Source organism: Epinephelus fuscoguttatus, linkage group LG23, assembly GCF_011397635.1.
Source record: "Epinephelus fuscoguttatus linkage group LG23, E.fuscoguttatus.final_Chr_v1".
Classification (NCBI taxonomy): domain Eukaryota; kingdom Metazoa; phylum Chordata; class Actinopteri; order Perciformes; family Serranidae; genus Epinephelus; species Epinephelus fuscoguttatus.
In genome coordinates, this window is record NC_064774.1 from 10,072,121 (window position 1) to 10,093,548 (window position 21,428).

At 42.1% G+C, this 21,428-nt stretch overlaps 2 protein-coding genes across 4 annotated transcripts; one reads left to right on the plus strand and one right to left on the minus strand.

Moving 5' to 3' along the window:
• Positions 1–2,424: 2,424 nt before the first annotated feature.
• Positions 2,425–4,937, plus strand: LOC125883857 (transmembrane protein 272-like). Its single transcript, XM_049568462.1, has 5 exons — positions 2,425–2,625; positions 2,964–3,049; positions 3,144–3,194; positions 4,469–4,651; positions 4,756–4,937. The coding sequence occupies exons 2-5, from the start codon at positions 2,986–2,988 to the stop codon at positions 4,935–4,937; spliced, it is 480 nt and encodes a 159-aa protein (XP_049424419.1). The 5' UTR covers positions 2,425–2,625; positions 2,964–2,985.
• A 143-nt stretch (positions 4,938–5,080) lies between these two features.
• Positions 5,081–19,012, minus strand: pcolceb (procollagen C-endopeptidase enhancer b). 3 transcript variants are annotated; one of them, XM_049568452.1, is made up of 10 exons: positions 18,864–19,012; positions 17,554–17,640; positions 16,200–16,308; positions 12,317–12,575; positions 12,054–12,178; positions 10,139–10,275; positions 9,401–10,041; positions 7,307–7,387; positions 7,039–7,209; positions 5,081–6,927 (listed from the first exon to the last, which is right to left on the minus strand). In XM_049568452.1, exons 2-10 carry the CDS (start codon positions 17,634–17,636, stop codon positions 6,797–6,799), a joined length of 1,737 nt encoding a protein of 578 aa, XP_049424409.1. In that variant the 5' UTR covers positions 17,637–17,640; positions 18,864–19,012; the 3' UTR covers positions 5,081–6,796. The 3 variants fall into 3 exon arrangements, with proteins under 3 accessions (XP_049424409.1, XP_049424408.1, XP_049424411.1); XM_049568451.1 differs by lacking the exon at positions 18,864–19,012 and adding an exon at positions 18,384–18,501; XM_049568454.1 differs by lacking the exons at positions 16,200–16,308; positions 17,554–17,640; positions 18,864–19,012 and adding an exon at positions 14,272–14,367.
• Positions 19,013–21,428: the final 2,416 nt, after the last annotated feature.

Here is a 21,428-nt window from a genome sequence, read left to right on the forward strand (position 1 = left end):
TCTGGCACAGAGTTTTTACTTTGAAGTGCCGGTTCTTGCTGTAGATTGAGTGACTAAGGGACAGCTGCTTGACTGCGACCGCAAACTAGCTGGACGACATGGAGACATGGACCTTGAACTAATGACTAAGGAGAAATCTGCACCCTGTGGCTGGACCAGTTGGGAACCACTGCATTACACCACTGTGTGGATAACTTTCCTGGAGACATAGTGGAAGAGCGTTAGTATTTACCTCCACCAAGGAGGTTATGTTTTCGCCGGCGTTGGTCTGTTTGTCTGTTTGTTTGTCTGCAAAATAACTCAAAAATTTATGAACGGATTTTGATGACATTTTCAGGAAAGGTGGATAATGGGACAAGGAACAGATGATACAAGTTTGGTGGTGATCGGTAGAAGCAAGTGGATAAAATAATAAATAAAGTCTATCGTCTGACAGCCTCAGCAATTCCAATTTCTGATGAGATGGTGAAAATATAATTCTAAAGTTGAAATTAATGTTCTGTGTTGGAAAAAAAGAAAGTGAAAAATACAAAAAACCTGTGTTGTTGTTGTTGGTACAAAATACAAATGAAATAAATACACCACAGTGTCTCCATGGTGAAGGCATATATAACCTAATAATGATAGTGATGCAAATAACCTAATTGTGATGCAGGCTGCAAAATCTGATGCAGAGGGGGAGGAAATATCACCTACTTGGCGGAGGTCTGCACTCTCTGAGTGTTTTTCTAGTTGCTTTTTTTTTTCCCCTTCAACCCTATTTTTCCATGTTTTTGTGTCTAAGTGACTCATGGGAGCAACAATTTTTGAAACTGGTTACTGGTCTAGTATTGTTCGAGAACACTGCTGCTGCAAGCTGCAAAACAGGCTGCAATGTAACCACTTGGGGCAAAATGCACTGTCACTTCATGTCCACTGAAAGTGCTTGTTTTTGTCACTGACAGGCTCAGATTGTTATTATAAGTGTCTGACAACATTATGGAAAGGATCCCTACAGAGATAGAGCTTTTTGTTAAAGAGTAAGATTCTTTTTGTTTGACCAGAATCAGCCCCAAAATCGCCATCGCCAGTCCCACAAGACTCCATTTAAATAAACTAATTTTAGAATCGTAAATCACACCTTATTCCAAGTCGACGGAAACTTAATCAAACTCATAGGAGATGTTTTAGTTCGTATCTCCACTGTTCCAACAATCACCAACTCTGGTTTGGTTGAAATAAACCCTTAATTCACCCAGTTAGATGTGAAAATATGCTGCCTCTATACACACTAAAATTACTGTTTTTTTAAATGGAGTCTGGTGAGTGTCTGACAACATTATGGAAAGGATCCCTACAGAGATAGACCTTTTTGTTAAAGAGTAAGTTCCTTTTTGTTTAACCAGAAACAGCCCAGAAATCACATCTCCAAACCCACCAATAAACAGTAATTTTATCATCGTAAAACACACTTCATGCAAGCCAAAACTGCCTTGGTACTGGCCAAGATTGCTGTCTTTAAAGGGCTGTGGCATACTAAGATACCCCGTGTAAGGGTGGGGTGTCTTGTGAAATTAGACAACCTAAGAACTCTTTGGTACACACGATGTTGGCCCAACTTGTCAGGAAGATGGACAAATAACCCTGACAACAACAACTGGCATGTGGTGGGACAATGGTGCTGCAGTGGTTAGCATTGTCGCCGGGTACTCCGGCTTCCTCCCACAGTCCAAAGACATGCAGGTTAATTGGTGACTCTAAATTGTCCGTAGGTGTGAATGTGAGTGCGACTGGTTCATTCATCTTCTAACCGCTTCATCCTCTTGAGGGTCGCGGGGGGGCTGGAGCCTATCCCAGCTACATCGGGCGAGAGGCAGGGTACACCCTGGACAGGTCGCCAGACTATCGCAGGGCTGACACATAGAGACAGACAACCATTCACGCTCACATTCACACCTACGGACAATTTAGAGTTATCAATTAACCTAGTCCCCAATCTGCATGTCTTTGGACTGTGGGAGGAAGCCGGAGTGCCCGGAGGGGTGGGTTTTGGGGCTGTTCCTGATAAAATAAAAAGGATCTTACACTGTATAGCTGTAGAAAGCCTTTGCATGATGAAGTCCGACACTTGAAGTAATAACCTGAGTCTGTCAGTGGCAAAAACAAACACTAGACGTACAATGACGCTGCAGCTGTGCCCAGAGTGGCTGCACTGCAGCCCAATTTCAAAAGATGTGTTGTTGCCATGAGTCACTAAGACACAAAAACATGCGCCCAGATAGAAAAATACCAGATGGAGGACAAAGGAGAAAGCTAAAGAAAATGGAAAGCAAATTTTTGTACAAATAATTTCCCCCCCAAAAAATTTAAGTTGTAGGACAAGACCAAATACAAAGTGATTATTAATCAGTAACAACATGATACAGAGTCAGTGACAAGAACAAAAGGTAAATGCTGAATTATTTCAGTTCACAGTTTGACGTGCTTCCTCATTACCAAACAGAAAAGAAACTGAAACAAGCTCACCTCACACAGCATGAGAACTCTGCGTCACACCACAAGTGAACTGTCTCTGACATTCAGATGTCCCAGCAGTTCGTAGATCCAGAGGAGACACATCGAGGAGATACTCTTACTCACACAGAGGTATTTGACCTGTCTGATTAGGTTCTTCAAACTCAAATAATTTTACTTTTGGTGCACATGTATCATAGATTTTCAGCTGAAAGAATAACTTCAAAACAGCCAGTTTCCTGTCTCTTTTATAGTTCGTTTAGTCATTTTAGATCTGTGCTTACTTTTCTTGCAGTTAAAAGAACAACATGAAACGTTCCCCTTTATTTTAGGGAAGTGCACTGCAGCATGTTTGTGGAGTTATTTCACCACTTTATATGTAATTAGGAGCACTTATTGAGAAATGTGGACACTGCAGACAAGATTCGACATCTGATGCGTCTGTCTTTCTTTCCTTTGACCCTCTGTAGTTTCCATTTATCATAAAGCACAATGTCAGAGAGCGAAGGACTTCTGCGCATCCGCAGCCCTCTTCAACCTCCAGCAGCAATATTAGGTGAGAGATAGTGATGTGGAAAATGTCATGCACACTTGTGTTCATATGAAATTAATCTCATCACATGTATAAAATGTTGTCTGTCTCTACTCAGTATGTGCCCAGGTGATCATGGCGGTCATGCCCTTCGCTCAGTTGGTCATAGGTAAGTGATTCACCTTTGAACTTGTTTCACTGTGGATCGCAAATGTAGCCAAAAATATGGAGGCATGAAAATGACTCAAGTATCAATAACTTAATAAATAAATAAGTACAGAATACATAAAATAAATGCATGAATAAGAACAGAAATACATTTCTATAGTACAGAAATAAATAAAAGAATAAATAAATGCATAGATAAATAAAACAAAAAATAAATGATGAAAAAATGTTGCTAAACTAAACAGATAAATGCATAAAATAAGAAAATGATTGAATATTGTATAAATAAATAAATCCTGAAATGTATAAAAATGAATACAATAAAAGCTGAATAAAAGAATAAATGACTAAATACATATATTTTGAAAATATGGAAATAAAGATAAAAGTGTAAATAAATGAACAACTGAATACAGAATAAATAAATAAATGTATTAATAAATACAGGACAAACATTTAAAAAATGGAAATACATAAATGTATAAAAAAATACAGAAATAAATATATAAAAACAGAAATATTTAAAATGGTAAATAAATCATGAAACATATACCTGAAAAGTAAATAAATACGGAAATATATGATTTTTTTTTTAAATACAGGGATAAATTAATAGATAATAAATAAAAAATAATAAATAAATCCTGAAATAAATACCCAAATAAATAAATGCATAACTAAATAAATAAATTACTAAAGAAAGTTGAAATAAATATAGAAATAAAAAGATAATTGCATAAATCAATGAACGACTGAATATGGAATAAATAAATTAATGTATGAATAAATACAGGAAAAAAGCAAATATATAAATGTTTAAAAAATATATAGAAATAAATATATAAAAACAGAAATAATTAAGACAATGAATAAATTCTGGTTTAAAGACCTAAATAAATACATTACTGGCCAAATAAATGTTGAAACAAATATGGAAATGAATAGATAAATGCATAAACACATAACCATTTAAATACAGAATAAATAAATCAATAAATGTTGAAATAAATATGGTTTAAATAAATAAATGTATGAATAAATGTCAATGATTAAAAAGGTAATAAATAAATAAATATCCTAACCTCTGCATTTATTTCTTTTTTCATGCATTTATTATGTAAATATATAAAATATAATATATAAAATATAAAAAAATATAATTTTTTTTTTAAATGTATCTATACAGTTGTCATTTTTCACCCTCCATAACTAAAATGAAGTTCAATGATCATACATAGACGAGGCAGGTGAACTGACGCACCTTGTGTCCTACAGGAGCAGTGTACCAACATGACTGTCCGAGGCAGCCCTACATCCCCGTCTACCTGTTGGTGATGGGCATCGTCTCCCTGCTTCTGACCATGCTCTCCATCCTGCCCTGCTGTGCCAACTTTGGAAATCAAAGCAAGGCCTGGAGCTGCCTTGTCTTTCTCTTCTTCCTCTGCTGGTTCATCGCTGGTAGGCTAAAAGGCTGAAAGACTGGAGTGGATTTGTCTAACAAATGTAGAATCAAGACTTTGACGCAGGGCACTGCTGTTCATAATTAGTCTTCTTTTCTGTAGGTAATGTGTGGATTTATTCCATCTATGAACCCAGCTATAACAAGACGATTTCCAGCCTGGACACCTACTGCAACAAGACGCTCTACCTGTTTGCCTTCTGGACCACAAACCTCTTCTACCTCCTGTTGGGTTTCATCATTTTCTGCAGCTGTTGCTCATGTCTCCTGTGTGGCAACGAATAAACACACACATAGAGTGGTCGGTGGATGGAATGACAGTAAACATAAGAATATTTGACCGTGTTTTGATGATGTTTGATTTTGCCTTTAAAGTGTGCCATTAGATTTTGTTTAAAGAACAGTAGAAAGGAGAGTCTTACATCACCTTAATGCACCATATGGTTTATTGTTCTGTAAAATATTATAATTTACATACAGAATACAATAGTTTTTACAAATGTTTTGTCATAATTAGCACAAGAATTCTTGACTTATGGGCAAAAACATGATTAATGAGGTCACAGTGACCTTGACCTTTGACCCCTAAAATCTAATTGGTTCATTCTTGAGTCCAAGTAGACATTTGTGCCAAATTTAAGAAAATTCTTCCACAGCCTTTTTGAGATATGACATTCACAAGAATGAGATGGGTGAACGGTCACAGTGACCTTTGACCCCCTAATCTTATCCCTAAGTCCAAGTGGATGTTTGTGCCAAAGTTGAAGAAATTTCCTTAAGGTGTTAGTCACATCGGTACCAAACTTGAAAAAGAACCCAGAGAGTTCTTGAGATATCACGATCACAAGAATGAGACAGAAGATCACAGTGACCTTGACCTTTGACCACTACATTCTAATCAGTTAATTCTTGAGTCCAAGTGAACAAATGTGCCAAATTTGAAAAACAACCCAGAGAGTTCTTGAAATATACCATTCACAAAAATAAGACAGAAGGTCACAGTGACCTTGACCTTTGACCTACAATGACCAAAATCTTATGAGTTCATTCATGTTTGTGTTGAAAAAAATCCCTTACTATGTTCTTTAGCTATCACATTAACAACAATGTGACAGAAGGAGGTCACAGTGACCTTGACCATTGACAGTTGTGTAAAATTGAAAATGTTTCCCTGAAGTGTTCTTGACATATCACTTTCATGAGAATGAGACAAAAGGAGGTCACGGTGACCTTGACCTTTAAACTACAACCACCAAAATATAATCAGTTCATCCTTGAGTCCAAGTGGATGTTTGTGCCAAAGTTGAAGAAATACCCTTACCATGTTCTTAAGATATCCCGCTAACGAGAATGCTGGGGACGAGGTCACAGTGACCTATGACCACCAAAATCTAATCAGTTTATTCTTGAGCCTAAGCAGACATTTGTGCCAAAGTTGAAGGAATTCCCGTAAGGTTTTCTTGAGATATCACGTTAACAAGAATGCAAATGACAAGGTTATAGTGACCTTGACCTTTGACCACCAAAATCGAATCAGTTCATCATTGAGTTCAAGTAGACGTTTGTGCCAAATCTGAAAAAAATGACCCTGAAGTGTTCTTGAGATATTACGATCACAAGAATCATCGCAGCAACCTTTGACTATGACCACCACAGTCTAATCAGCTCATCCTTTAATCCAAGTTGATGTTTGTGCCAAAGTTGGAGAAATTCTCTTAAGGTGTTCTTGAGATACCATGTTCATGAGAATGGGATGGCAGGACAACCCGAAACATAATGCCTTCTTTGGGCATTAAAATATTTATCTATGTTTTGATGTTTGTGCCTAATAAAAATTTTACCTTAAAGTGTTTCACGTCATATTTCACTGTGAACAGTAGAATTGAGATATTAGATCATGTTAAGCACCAGATGGTTTATTGATGTGCACCATTAATCACAGACATATCATAACTTACATACAAAATACAAAATATAACACTTTATAATGTTGTATGTTTTTTAAAAATCATTTTTCACGGCAGCATTGTATAAAAATCAGGTTTGGATATTACTCATAATATTTTCACTCTTATGTAAAGTTACATGTGATCAGAGAGAGAGTCAGAGGACTGTCCATCTGATTGGTGGGCTGGGCTGTGATGTCAGCACGGTTTGCCCGCCAGGCTGGCCAGTGCTTTGGCGTGGATGGGCTTGTAGAGGAGGGTGAAGCTGGAGGGGCTGAGATGGCCATTGCCCAGTGCGTCGACTTTTCCCATCAACACGTAGTTGCGTCCTGGACGAGAGAAAGACATGTCCGAATATGTCAGATACAGCTTTGTTCTACAAGTTTATGCAATGGGCGGAGACAAATAAAAGGTTGTAAATCCACATAGATGTACTGTACCTTTAATTAGCCCAGGGCATCTCTTGCAGGTGGAGATCAGTGTGGCCGACATGATGGGCCCTGATCTGGCGATGTTCAGGCGTCCTGGCTTATAGGCCTTGATCAGGAACACCTCGACTGACACTGAGCCCCTCTCACCAGGGGTCAAAGATGTGATCTTACCTGTTATCACTGGAAGACAGAGGAATATAAGAGGTTATTTCTGAGTATTTTAGTTGTTGGGACAGAGAGATTTCGTGAGGAGGAGAGGAGCAGCTGACTGGCTCACCGAAGTCATGAGGGCAGAAGCTGGACTGGAGGGTTCCTGTCCTCTTACAGGGTTGTGTGCACACTGGGTTCAGTGGTAAAGCTGAGGGAAACACACGGCGACAAACACATGATAAGAACCTTCTCTGCTCCTGATACAGGTGTGCACTAGCTGGTCTGGCTTTTAGGCAATTTTGTGGCTTACTGAGGTCATTTAATGTATTTCTTTGGTAGTTATTTGTCTCTTTGTGGTTTTTACTTAACTACTAGTTATATTTAACGTCACTGTGCTCTCGACTTTGAACCTTGTTAGGCTAACGTTAGCTTTCTGGCTCATAGTTGGGTCAAAAGGTTCAATGAGCTGAGCATGCTTAGTCATATTTAAGGTCTGTCCTATTTACTGGAGTAGAGAATGATGTTTCCATTGCATGAGAACCTTAAAGGAAGAATACTTTTTTTTTTTTTTTTTAGATTATTTTTAGGGCTATTTTGTCGTTAATGACAGGACAGTTGTAAGCATGAAAGGCGGAGAGAGAAAGGACATGCAGCAGAGTGCCGTGGGCAGTGTCCGTGTACATGGGGCGTCTGTCCTAAATACAAAGCTACTGGGCGCCCTGAAACTTTGATTTCAAAATGCATGAAAATAAAAATTAATATTCTCAGTTTTTTTTTCTTTGTCATGTAAAAATTGTATCAGCAGGATGTTGCCTTTCAAGGTGTCTGTGATCAGGAATTAATGTCCCCTGTGGCAGCAGCTTCTGAATCTGGCCATGGGCGTTATGAGACAATGGGCCCCTGGGCACATATATGCAAAGGGCCCCATCATCTCTGCTACACAGGAGCAAGACACACAGGTTTTATTGTGGTTTTGTGTTTCCTTGTGGTTGTTTTGTGCTTTTTTAAAGGTAATTTAATGTATTGTTTTGGTTGTTTCATGTCTCTTTGTAGTCATTTTGTGTCTCTTGGCAGTTCCCTTGCTTCTCTTAACGGTGTTTTTGTCTTTTTGTTGTCATTTTGTGTCTCCCTGTGATTGTTTTGTGTCCTATTGAGGTAATTTAATGCATTTTTTGTAGTTTTGTCTCTTTGTAGTCATTGTGTGTCTCCCTGTGGTCATTTTGTCTTACTGAGGTAATTTTATGTATTTTTTGGTAGTTTTATGTCACTTTGTAGTTATTTTGTGTCTCCTTGTGGTTGACTTGTGTCTTTGCAAGGTCAATTTGTGTCTTATTAAGGTATTTTAATGTATTTTCTGGTCGTTTTGTGTCCTATTGAGGTAATTTAATGTATTTTTTGGTAGTTTTATGTCACTTTGTAGTCATTTTGAGTCTTACTGGGGTAATTTTATGTATTTGTTTGGGTCATTTTGTGTCTCCTTGTGGTCGTTTGTGTCCAATTGAGGTAACTTATGTATTGTTTGGTAGTTTTATGTCTCTTTGAAGTCATTTTGTGTCTCCTCTTGGTCGTTTTGTGTCTTTTTGAGCTAATTTTGTATCCTATTGAGGTAACTTAATGTATTGTTTGGTAGTTTTATGTCTCATTTTATGTCTCCTTGAGGTCATTTCGTGTCTTATTGAGGTAATTCAATGTATTTTCTGGTCTCTTTGTGGTCATTTTGTGTATTACTGCGGTAATTTTATGTATTTTTTTGGGTGATTTTATGTCTGTCTGTAGTCATTTTGTCTCCTTGTGGTCGTTTTGTGTGTCTTTGCAGTTCCTTTACGTATCTTTGTGGTGTTATTGTCTTTTTGTTGAGTTGGTTGTTTTGTGTCTCACTGAGGTGATTCTGGCCTCCCGGTCGTCCATTAATTTCTGTTAATGAACACCTTGTCAGGGATTACAGAGAAAATCTCAGCTGCACGTGTGCATCTCTGGCCTGTCAGACTTTGTACACATTACCACACTTTCATTTAAGCAAGAAAACTTTTTGTTTCATTTCTTTAAGGGTCATTCTAACTAACTTACTAACTTATTATCAAGAACAAATTGTGTAATACTGTTACACTGTGAAATTGATTTTTCTGAGATGGTTACCATACCATGAAATGCTCATACATTAGCACTGTGCCCATACACACACATGAAAGCAAAGTGCAGATTGTTGATTATTGTCACTCACGTTTCTTGGTCACCAGAGGCTTCTTCGTCACCGTCTTGCTAACTCCAGGTTTCGGCGTCACTTTGGGTTTAATCTTGGGTTTGGGTGTAGGTTTGGCTCTGCTCTTTGGGGTTGGCTTTACTGGTTTGACGGCAGGTTTTAAGGTGGGCTTGGTCTTCAGTGCAGGCTTACGTGTGGGTTTAGTTTTGATGCTCGGTTTGAGCGTCGGCTTAATGATCTTAGGTTTGGGTGTAGGTCTAAGTCCAGGTTTAGGTGTGGGTTTTTTCACAGGTGCTTTAGGTGTGGGTTTAGCTGGCTTGGGTTTAGGTGTGGGTTTAGCTGGCTTGGGTTTAGGTGTGGGCTTGGCGGCAGGTTTGCGTGGCGGCGGTTTCTTCACCAGTGGTTTCTTGGCTGGTTTTGGGGTGGGTTTAGGCTTGGGGGCAGGCTTAGGTTTGGGAGGTGGTTTGGTGGGTTTGATCGGCTTCACGGCTGGTTTTTGTGGCGCTGTGGTCGTCTGAGGTCCGTAGATGAAGTCTCCCCCGGCGGTGGGCCTCCGAGACCCGCGAGGCACACTTGCGTAGTGGGCCATGAAGCCATCTGAGGTAATGCTGAGGTCGGAGACGAACTGGACGAGGAGCTCGTTCCCGTTTGTCACTATTGTTCTACGTAGAGAGAGATGTAGGGAGGGGCAGACGGAGGATCAGTAAAGGGGAAATAGATATGTGAGAATGCAGAAACATTTCGGATCAGTAGTCTTACCCTGGCGGCCTGTCTCCGCAGAACTTCCCGATCCGCCGCGAGTTGTCCCTCTCTCCCCCGTTAAACAGCGCCACATAGTCGTAGCGACAGTACGTGTCAGGCTCCAGGTCCAGCTTCTCAAACTTCACCTCAATCACCTGGGGAAGAAACATGAAACACAGACTCACGACGGGGAGTGAATGATGTGAGCCGCTACATGTTTATAGTCTTCATGAGTCCAGCACAGTGCGGACATACAGTCGGTGGAGGAGGAAGAGGAGGAGGAGGGCCAGGCTTGTGAAATACAGAAGGGCATTTACTCTCTCCCTCGCTCTCGCTTCCTTCCCTCTTTCCTTACGTTCAATCTCTTGGCACACATGAAACACACCTCCAGGCACTAAATGAACTCTTTCATTTGAACTTCGTCAGGAGGACGCCATCACACACACACATGTACACTACATCAGGACCTGAGGCTGGACGGGCCCCTTCACTCCTCTTTTTATTTCTCCTCCTCGTCCAGCATCAACCAGCCTGGATCAACACACCCAGCTCCTCCTCATCCTTACTCTGAAATACATTTTAGAGGCATTTTTTACCTAAGGAACCAATCCCGTAAAGCAAAAGCAAAATGAAGGGTATCAGAGAAGAAGGTTAAGGGTGCTCTCAGACCTAGAGTTGTTTTGCTTTGGTCTGAATCAGGGACTGAGTTCGTCACAAAGTTGTATAATTGCCTAGAGTTGGTTCATGTTCTCACGGCAGTATTTACAAGAGGTCCAGATCAAATGCCTTGTGTGAGAAAGCTGCTCTTGATTGGTCAGAATTTCCATGTGGGAAAAATCCAGGAAGTAAAGCAAACGTTGAAGAAGAGCACACTTGCAAGATAAATGTGACACTTTCTAATGTCACAATGGAGGGACAACTACGCAGGTTGATTTTAGCGCTGCTCATCGTGGACTATATTGCTGTCATTGTTCATTTTAGTCAAACCATACAGTTTGAAAACGAGGCGCGGCTCCAACTAGAAAACAATGTTTTGATGCATTGGATGTGCTGAAGGTGCATATTAAGGCAGCACAGGAGGAGGTGCACATTAATAATCCTCCAGGACTGTAACATGCTCATGTTTAACACAAACAATGTGTCATGTGACTGCAGTTGGTTCACATCCAGGTCGGGACACCTTCTCACCACAAACGAACCGCACCAGAGTTCATTTGTAACCGGACCGAGAACACCTCTTCAAGAAAGCCTCGGTCCGGTTGTTTTGGTGCACACCTGAGTGTGATTGCTGTGTTCACACCTGCCCAAACGAACCGCACTTAAGGCTCGAACATACTCGGGCGTACTATAAGCGGAGCGGACTCCGCGAGGAATGTCCGCAGTAATTCAGGCTTTCATAGTCGAGCGCACTTCCGCGTTGTAGTTTCCTGTAAAAATGTCCGTGAAAAATCCCCGCGATGTGAAAAATACCTGCCGAGCAGTCACTGGTGTGCAGAGCGGAGTCCGCGCGGTCGTAAAATCTGAGCTTTGCGTGCACAGGGCTTGCGGACGTCCGCTTTGAGTCCGCGCGGACCTCCGCGGAGTCCGTTCCGCGCACGTTCCGCTTGTGTTTGGTAGATTATTTCTTTGTTGTAACAATGCTTCTTGGCAATAAATCTTCTACCGTTGGAAAGCCTGTTTATTTCCCTTTTAAATGGTGCCACATTTGTAAGGAACATGCATTTGTGGGATGAGCAGCAGAGCTGAGTGCGTGGGTTGCGCCCATGGATAATTAGGCAAATCTTCTCCTCAGATTCAGTCCAGCTTAAACACACAAGTCCACTGAAGATTTGACTCTTCCTACTGGATAATCAACTTCATTACATTTATATTAAAATTGTCACTCTGTGTCTTTAACAGGCGATGTTTAAGGTACATGATATGACTGGCTTACGTTGCCTGTTTCTACGGAGATGTGCCAGGAGCAGCTGATGCCTGCTGGGTAATTAGAGTTGGGCCAGTTGGGCGTCTTGACAGAGCCCTGAGACTTGGTCAGACGTCCTCCGCAGAACTGGTTCTCTGTGGGATAAAACAAAGGAAATGCTAACACACTTCTTCAGCCTTTTTCAAATAAGAGACGCATGTTTTACCGTTCTGAACATGTCTGCTGCACTCATGTGACTGTTTTGGATCTGGCGTGGGATTACACGTCCACACCTTCCACATGTGGCTTCCCAGCGCTGAAGGCGGCGAGAAAGCCTCTTCCCCCTGTGGCCTCGTCTGACACCATCTCTAACATCATGGTGTTGGAGGTGGCGATGAGGGCGCCGGGCCGGAACGTCCCACAGAAACGACCCAGCTTCTGCACCAGGCGGGAGTGACCGTTGTAGACGTCCAGGTAGTCGTAGCGACAGGTGGGGTCGGCCTCCATGTCGAAGAGGCGGAAAGATAGCATGACCACGTGACCCTCTGGGACCTGGGGGAGGCAAAGGAAGATGTTTTATGTTTTCCATCAAATAAACCTTGATGTTCCCTCCTATTCTGCATATGAAGCATTAGAAGTGGGTTGTTTTGTAGATTTTTTACGCTTGCAAAGCATCCAAACTTAATCTTAAATTAAAAGGAATATTTCAAGGTTTCCAAAGATACCAGGTATGTCCATCTGATTTTGTGTATGCGTATTTTAACTAATGAATTTAAAGTCCAGTGTTTGAAATAATCTGTTAATTTATGTGTTATATTACTATAGAAAAATACGGAAATAAATAAATACAGTTGTAAATAAATGAAAGAATAAATAATGTCTGAAAGAAATATATTTAAAAAAATAAATGCATAAATAAATAACTTATTGCAGAGGTTAGGACCTTCCACCGCGTTAACACAGAAATACAAAAATAAAAGTAGCTGTTCAAAAATGTAGAAACATATTTAAGATATGTTTTTATTTAGTTCCTGTTTAATTATCTATGGTCATTTTCTATGGATTTATATTTTTATTTACATATTTATGAAGTAATTTATTCTTTTATTTATTTATGATTTAATTCTGTATTTAATTTTTGGATTCATTTTTTTAATTAATCATTTCCACATTTATTTTAACATTTATTTAGTTATTTATTCTTTTATTTATTTATTTATTCAGTTTTTTCATATTTATTTATTTCATTCATTCATTTATTCAAATATTTTTAGATTTATTTCAACATTTATTTAGATATTATTTATTTACGCATTTATTTCTGCATTTATTAATTCTTTTGTTTAATTATTTCCTAATTATTTATTTATTCCTGTATTTAATTTTTTATATATATTGATTTCTGTATTAATTCATTTATTTCATATGAATTTATTTATCAATACTTGAGCCATTTTTTCCTCCATATATAACTAAATACAAGCTTGTTTAAATTATGACCTGTAAAAATGGTTAAAGAGGACAGATGTAGTTGTCGTCCTGCTTGTGATGTTGGTGCACATCATCAGCTCAATTAGTTAAAGTGAAAACAGGTGTGTATCATTAATGAAACAGGTGTGTATGATTAGATCCTCTGCGCGGAGTGACTGGGCACTACAAAATTGTGGGAGAAGAACGGCTGTGTAAATGCTCTACAGTTTATTAGTTTCTGTTTCTGTTTGTACCCTGAATGTGTGTGTGTGCCCAAAGATAGTGTGATTGTCAGCAGTCAACAAAGGAATTTTTATTTATTTATTTTTGTTGTTATTCTGTCCTCTTTGAGAGCTTTGTATGAGTTAAGCTCCCCCTGTTAACCTGAGCAGACGGTGTGTTCCAGTTCAGCCTGAGATGATAAACGCCAGTCACTGGGCTGCAGCAGCAGAGATGCTAGCAGCGTGCTGTGAGGCTGCACGTGTCACGCCTTGTTTCTTTGTCGAGCTATTCTAAGCTACTCAAGGGGAACACTTTTATTTTTTAAGTCAAGAAGAACTGAACATAAATCAACTTTTAAGTCACTTCCCACCTTTCTGTGTGTTCAACATTTGGAATAAATGGAAGAAACCCTGAGAATTAAAACTGGAACTGAACACTGCCCACAAAGTCTAGCAAGCTGTTAATCACTGGAAGGTCTGGTGTGACCAAACTGCTGACTTCATGACCGTTCTCCTCTTGTGCTACATTATTTTACTAGCTACTATCCCATAATTACCTTGAAGGTACCCAGACTTGTAATTAGTTAGAAAACTAACTCTATCCACTGATAAAGGTGACACAGGTGCTGCCTGTGCACCCACACACAGTCCTGAGAGCAGGTCTAATCAGCCAACAGTGATCACCTGTGCAGGTTCACCATGGCTGTGCAGAGCGTCAGTGCCTTTTCACTCACATTGTGAATGAAAATGAGTCACAGTCCCCCGACCTAAATATCATTAAACATCTGTGGATAGACCTCAAAGAGCAGCGCATACAGAGGGCCCAAGAATCTCTCAGAGCTAGAAGCTTTTCGCAGGAAGAATGGGTGAAATAGCTGGATACAAAAAGTGTTTAGAAGCTGTGATACTTGCCAAAGGGGGCGCTACAAAGCCCTGACCATGCAGGGTGCCCAAACCTTTGCTTCAGGCCCTTTTCCTTTTTTGATATTTTTGGAAACTGTATAAGACTGAAATAAAATGCCACTGTATAACTGGGTAACACAGGACCCTAGATACATGGATACGCTCCCATAGCAGCCACACTGGGACATGTTGGGTTTGGGTTCAGTGTAATGGTGCATCCATCCATCCATTTTCATCCACTTATCTGGGGGCCAGGTTGCGGGGGTTGCTGTCAAGCAAAGCACCCCAGACGTCCCTCTCCCCAGCAACACTTTCCAGCTCCTCCTGGGGGACCCCAAGGCGTTCCCAGGCCAGATGAGATATGTAATCCCTCCAGTGTGTTCTGGGTCTGCCCCGGGGCCTCCTACCAGTGGGACGTGCCTGAACCACCTCCAGCAGGAGGCGCCAAGGAGGCATCCTGATCAGATGCCCGAACCACCTCAACTGACCCTATCGACACGAAGGAGCAGCGGCTCTACTCTGAGCTCCCTTCGGATGTTCAAGCTCCTCACCTTATCTCTAACTGTACGTTCAAACCAGAAGCTCCCAAAGAGGCAGAGTCTCTCGCGGACGCCCAAGAAGCACGACTGTCAAAAATATTTGTGGCAGCTTTGGTCGCTCTAGTTGCTCATCACGTGAATCGTTGAACGTTCGATCGTGCTTGTCAATTTAAAGGAGCCTCAAAGCGGACTACTGGCTTGACAGCAGCGTAGTTGCTGCTTGCTGTTGTCCAGTCAGAAAGCTCATAGTTGGCCTACAGAAAGTTATGTTTGGTCAATGAAAACAGAAAACGTATGTCATCCCATTCAAACCAAACGAGGAAGACTTGCATGCTATGTCGCAACATTAGCCTGCAATTCTCTCCTCTGTTACGAACATTACACACTTTAAAACTCACCAGACCAACCAACCACCTCCACGACACGGTCCCAAGCCTCATTCTTTTTATTATGGTCTCTGTAACCGAACAGCGACACATTATAAAAGACTGAGTGGGTGCGAACGCAAGTAATAAACTTCTCGATATCCACTGTCAGAACAACTGCACTGTAGGAACCAAAGTTACACGGCTTGTTCTCTGGGACCCGCTTCATCGAAGCACATCAGCATTCCGACTGGTTGCCACCGAACTGCGTCAGAGCTCATTACCATAAAGTTAAATGAGTTTTAACTCCCCTCCAGACCCACTCTGGTCGCTTTGGTCGCCCAAGATGTGCGGCTCTCATTGAAAATGAATGACTTCTGCCGCTTTGGAAGCTCTGGTCGCTTTTGGTGTGAACGTACAGTAAGGCTGAGCCCAGCCACCCCACGGAGGAAACTCATTTCAGCTGCTTGTATCCGCGATCTCATTCTTTTGGTCACTACCCAGAGCTCATGCCCATAGGTGAGGGTTGGGATGTAGATGGGCCAGGAAATTGAGAGCTTCGCCTTCCGGCTCAGCTCCTTCTTCACCACAACGGTCCGGCAACAAACGACCGATTCATCTCACGCTCCATTCTACCCTCACTCGAGATATGGTGCAGTGATTTTTAAAGTGACTCACAGTGATGTACCAGGTGCATTTACTGTTGGGTTTGTAGGGACTGGGGAATCCTTCACTGGCCACGATGCCCGAATCTGTGACCAGGTGGCCTCCACACTGGAAGTTGGGCCTAGAAAGAGAATCACAAAACCACCGTCAACTGCGTTTAACTTGACGTGCTGCACTGGAGGAAAACACAGCTTTACTGAGAGTTTCGAGGCACACACACACACATACACACACACACACAGACACACACACACACACACACACACACACAGGTTTACATACACGCTGAAAACCACAGTGGCACAGTCTGTCTCTGTTCACCGAGTCTGGGGAGGTTCCCAACAAACTCCACTGTTTTTTTCTTGAAAAGCTGCTCCGACCGAGCCAGGAAGAGTGTCAATATACAGTGTACGTGCTGCGAGCTTTCTCCACACACCACAAGAAAGTTGTCAGTAGTATTTAATTTTAGCAGACGGGCACTTTAAACCGCCCGCTCACACATGGAGTTTGGTGACACACACTCAGATACACACAGATCAAAGCAGGGGCAAGCCTCCACTTTAAATTTCACAGCAGACTCGTTAATTTAGACGTTGTCTGCTCTGTCAGTTCATTTCCTCCTTTTAAAATCAACATTTTGTCATCAAATGTGGCTCCATTTTTGTTTTTGTGCTCATTTTGTGGAGAAAAAAGGCCAAAATAAATCATCTTTTACACTCTGAGGACTGTTTTTGCAATCATAAACCCACTTTTAGTCCATTTTTCTTTCCGGTCATGCTCTTTTCATGTTGTGTGTCTGCTGCGGTATTACAAGGCCACTTTTGGACAACAAAAAAAAACAACTCAGTGGCAGTGGAGTCCCTCCCTTCTGACCCTCTGGAGCTGAACAACCCACAGGCATTTGTTTGTCCCTCGTGTTCAATTTACACCCTGTATGTGTGTGTGTGTGGACGTAGCTGCAGCAGTGCATGCATCAGGTTCAACAAGCTCCTTTTTTTTAAAATCAAAACTGTTGATTTAGAAAATAAAATTCATGATTTATCTCCAGCTTTGACCCAAACATCAGACGTGAGGGCAAACTGCTGTACAGCTGCCCGGTTAAATCACTGCATCAATTACAACATGCTGTCATTTTGTGTGTTTACGGGACGCCGACCACATCTTCCCTAACACTGAACCCTTCTATTTCCCTGTAGCCATAATACTGCAACCAAGAGAGGAAAAAACACAGTTGTTAATCTAGACAGATGTGGGCTGGTAAACGGCGTGCCACATGTGCACACGCAGGCGAGAAGACGGGATGCACAAGAGGGACATTGATAGACTCAAAGAGCTGACACACGATATCTGAAATCTGTCGGCCTACCTGGTGAAGTTCTGATTCTGAGCGTCGGTCCATCCCAGCGTCAAAATGACAAGGAGGCACACAGTCCACACCCTGTCCTCCATCCTGCTGTCCTCCGAGGTTAGGAAGCGACAGGAGAGGCAGGAGGAAGGAGGGAGAAGGAGAGGAGAGGCGGGGAGAGAGGAGGAGGAGGAGGGAGTGTTATGGAAGGAAGGAGAAGAAAGAGAAAAAGGTGAATGAATGTGATATTGAGAGGACAGACGGCTGTTTGACAGGGAAACATTAATGACATTGAGCCGTAGCCAACAGTAACGTGTGTACAGTCGAGAGTACAGTGTGTGTGTTATGTTCCAGCTCTGTGTTGTTGATGTTTAACAGGTAAGGTCATGGAATATATGGGGACTGTATGTTTCTGCAGGTGCTGATGGACACAGTACCTCTGTTACACGTCTGTATAATGACCTATTCACTGCACTGTGTTTGGCAACGTTGGTTGATCCAACACTTTGGTCCAAATTCTCTGGTACAAAATTTTGCACAGAAATTCATGCTCCCTGGAGGATGAATCGTAATGGCGTCCAAGATCCCCTGACTCTTTCTCGTAGCACCACTTGCAGGTCAAAGTTTTCATTACGCTATGAAATATCTTGACATCTACCACGTGGATTGGCGCAAACTTTTGCACAGGCATTCGATGTCCCCAGAGGATGAATCCTAATGACACTGATGATCCCGACTTTACCCTCTAGCGCCACCAGCAGGTCAAGATTTTCACTTTTCCGATTAACGTGCCCTAATGTGATGTTTCTAGAAAACAGGAATGGCTGGTGGACCACGCAAACACAGCCTACCTCCACCAATGTCTTGAAAAGCTTGGCATTGCAATATTTGCACATATGCAAAACCTGTTCATATTAACGTGTTATAGTGCGTCATAATATCTAAAATTAGGTGTTTCCAACCAGGTCTCATTCCGAAATCATTTGAATAGCTGGGCTTGGTCGGCGACTTCCGGTGTCAGAGACCAAGGAATAAAGCCGTCTTTCCACGTCAGCACTGTTATTGTCTAACGGCGCCCGGCGACATCAGGGGGATACGCACCCGGACAACAACATAACTTAAGTGAGCAAAAAGGCGTGTAGGGTCCAGCAATCAGACTTTCAACCAGGTGGCCAGTGTTTTGCTTCCTGTTAAAGCCCTATTCGGATGGGATTAGTTTAACGTGGAGATGTGGGGTTAAGTAGTTATTACCAGGGATTTTAGTCTCGTTTGAATGCACCATGTCTGTAATCATTACGGATAATGTCAGTAAAAATTACGGCGCCTTTTACCTTCTGTAAAATGGTCCGGAGAAAATACCATGGGTAATATCCTGTGCGAACGCTATTCTCTGTAAAAATGTATGTAAATATTTCGTCACGTCCTGTTTCCGTGTTTTTTTGATGATGGAGGCGCTTGAAGAAGCATTCAGTGTTGTCGACAGTCGTGATAGTGGACATTCTTCTAATGATCGCATAGCCCTACTGTACGTGGGAGACCAATCAGAAAGGTTGAGAAGAAAGCACATTTCAGAGCCACGAGACTTCTGGTTGTGTTAGCTAGGCCTAATATAAATCCATATTGCTAATCGTTGTGTACACGCAATCCTGATCATGGGCAATATTTCATATTGGGCTAATCATTAATTATTATTATCCTTCAGCTGATGCTTACAGGAAGCAACGTAGCACGCACATGCCGACAAGGAGGTGACGTCAGGGCGCAAATCGAGTTACCACTCCCATCTCTGGTAGAATTACGGAGATTTCTCGTCCCGTGCGGTTCGGACATTTATATTGCGTGTGTTCGCTAAACCTAATCACGCGCGTTTGTTGTTGAAGGAAAAAAGTCAATTTGCAGTGTTGCACCAATGTAGTGCTTTTATTTTGAAAGTAATTTGCCCGTGAAAACAGAAGTGTATCTTGAAAGAAGACAATGCATGTAACCAGCAGAACTTACAACATTTCATCCAGACATTCATGGTCCTGACAGGATGAATCCTATTGTGTGTTCAGACAGAAGTAAGTTAATTATTTTGATATTTTGAGATAATAATGGAATCATTTATGTTGGTTCTTGAGAAAACAAAGGCCGATTTCTCAAGATTGGGATAAATCATAAGAAGAAATCAACTTGTTTTATCCATCAATCCATTTTTATCCGTTTATCCGGGGCCGGGTCGCGGGGGCAGCAGGCCAAGCAAAGCACCCCAGACGTCCCTCTCTCCAGCAACACTTTCCAGCTCCTCCTGGGGGACCCCAAGGCGTCCCTAGGCCAGATGAGATATAATCCCTCCAGCGTGTTTTGGGTCTACCCCGGGGCCTCCTACCAGTGGGACGTGCCCAGAACACCTCCAACGGGAGGCGTCCAGGAGGATCCTGATCAGATGCCCGAACCACCTCAACTGACCCCTTTCGACGCAAAGGAGCAGCGGCTCTACTCCGAACTCCCTCCGGATGACCCTATCTCTAAGGCTGAGCCCAGCCACCCCACGGAGGAAACTTATTTCAGCAGCTTGTATCTACAACCTCAATCTTTTGGGCACTACCCAGAGCTCATGACCATAGGTGAGGGTTGGGACGTATTTAGTCCCAAACCCAACACTCAATTAGCCCCACTTGTGCTTTGCGTTAAGGGCTGATTAGCTTGACATCAGCACCTTGGCATTGTCACGTTAGCATTTAGCTTAAAGCACCGCCTAAATACAGCCTCACAGAGCTGCAATCATGGCTGCAGACTTGTTTTTAAAACCTACCTGGGCACACACGCGCAATTAACTCTGCAAGTGACGGTTGTTATGTGGATTAAATTCCTTTCCACAGAATTTACGACGGTGGAAAGTAAGCAGATGGGGAGAGAGCTCAGTTAAAGGGAGGAAAGAATGAAAAATACAGTAGCTTCAACCAAAGCCGACCTCACACTGGACTTATAAAAGTAAATATGGAAGACTTGAGAGAAATATGCGGAATTATACTGCATAATGTATTTTGTTTTGGCAGGGACAGGGCTGTAATTATTGTTTCAAAAATGAGCTGGTTTAAATACTCATAACGTGACTTTATATACGCTGGTTATTATCATCAGGTCTCTCACAAAGCGACCCACGTACATAACAGACATCGTCGTCATTGTCATAATGATAAAGTGCAATGAAGTCAACGTTGTGTTTGTCTGAGTGAGGGCATGCCATTGTCTTTTTTAAGCTGCGGTGACCACTCTGGGTAGAAACCACAGCTGAATAGAAGGAGACTGTGGTTCGGTGAGGAAAGCAGCTGCCCTGATCCACTCTCTGATTCCAGTCCATTCTGGACACTTCTGCGTCTCCAGGCCAACTGCTGCAAAACACCCGCTGACAAAAATAGACTGCAGAAGTATGGGAGTCCATTTCTGTCAGTGTGATGGGGGAGAAAAGATCCTGTAAATCCAGTGGTGTAGAGCAGGATATATACACAGAGTATATGGGATATACCTACCTCCTTTTTCTGGGTGTTATCAGTGAACCCACCTATCAGCCAAAAGCCTATAGAATATATGGGAGAATAGAAGGGCATCAACCCAGCAGCAGAACCAGTATCTGCTCCTTTGTGTGAGGAGGAACAGGAGGAGCACTGCCAGAGCCCTACAAAATGACCTCCGGCAGGCTGCTGATGTGCATGTTTCTGACCACACTGTCAGAAACAGACTCCATGAGGGTGGCATGAGGGCCCCACGTCCTCTAGTGGGACCTGGGCTCACAGCCCAGCACCGTGCAGCTCGACTGGCACTCGCCAGAGAACACCAGTTCACACTGAGCAAATGTGACAGGTGTGAAAGAGTCTGGAGACGCCATGGTGAACGTTATGCTGCCTGTGACTCCT

Bases quoted from the DNA above. Each gene is read 5' to 3' on its own strand.
- LOC125883857 (XM_049568462.1), top strand. From the start codon at position 2,986: ATGTCAGAGAGCGAAGGACTTCTGCGCATCCGCAGCCCTCTTCAACCT. The intron at 3,050-3,143 runs GTGAGAGATAGT...GTCTCTACTCAG, and splicing joins ACCTCCAGCAGCAATATTAG to TATGTGCCCAGGTGATCATG. The intron at 3,195-4,468 runs GTAAGTGATTCA...TGTGTCCTACAG, and splicing joins CTTCGCTCAGTTGGTCATAG to GAGCAGTGTACCAACATGAC.
- pcolceb (XM_049568451.1), bottom strand. From the start codon at position 18,445: ATGAACAGGTTTTGCATATGTGCAAATATTGCAATGCCAAGCTTTTCA. The intron at 12,576-16,199 runs GTGAGTCACTTT...TGCCTCCCCCAG, and splicing joins AATGCACCTGGTACATCACT to GTCCCAGAGGGTCACGTGGT. The intron at 10,276-12,053 runs GTAAGCCAGTCA...TTTCTTCCCCAG, and splicing joins TCTCCGTAGAAACAGGCAAC to GTGATTGAGGTGAAGTTTGA.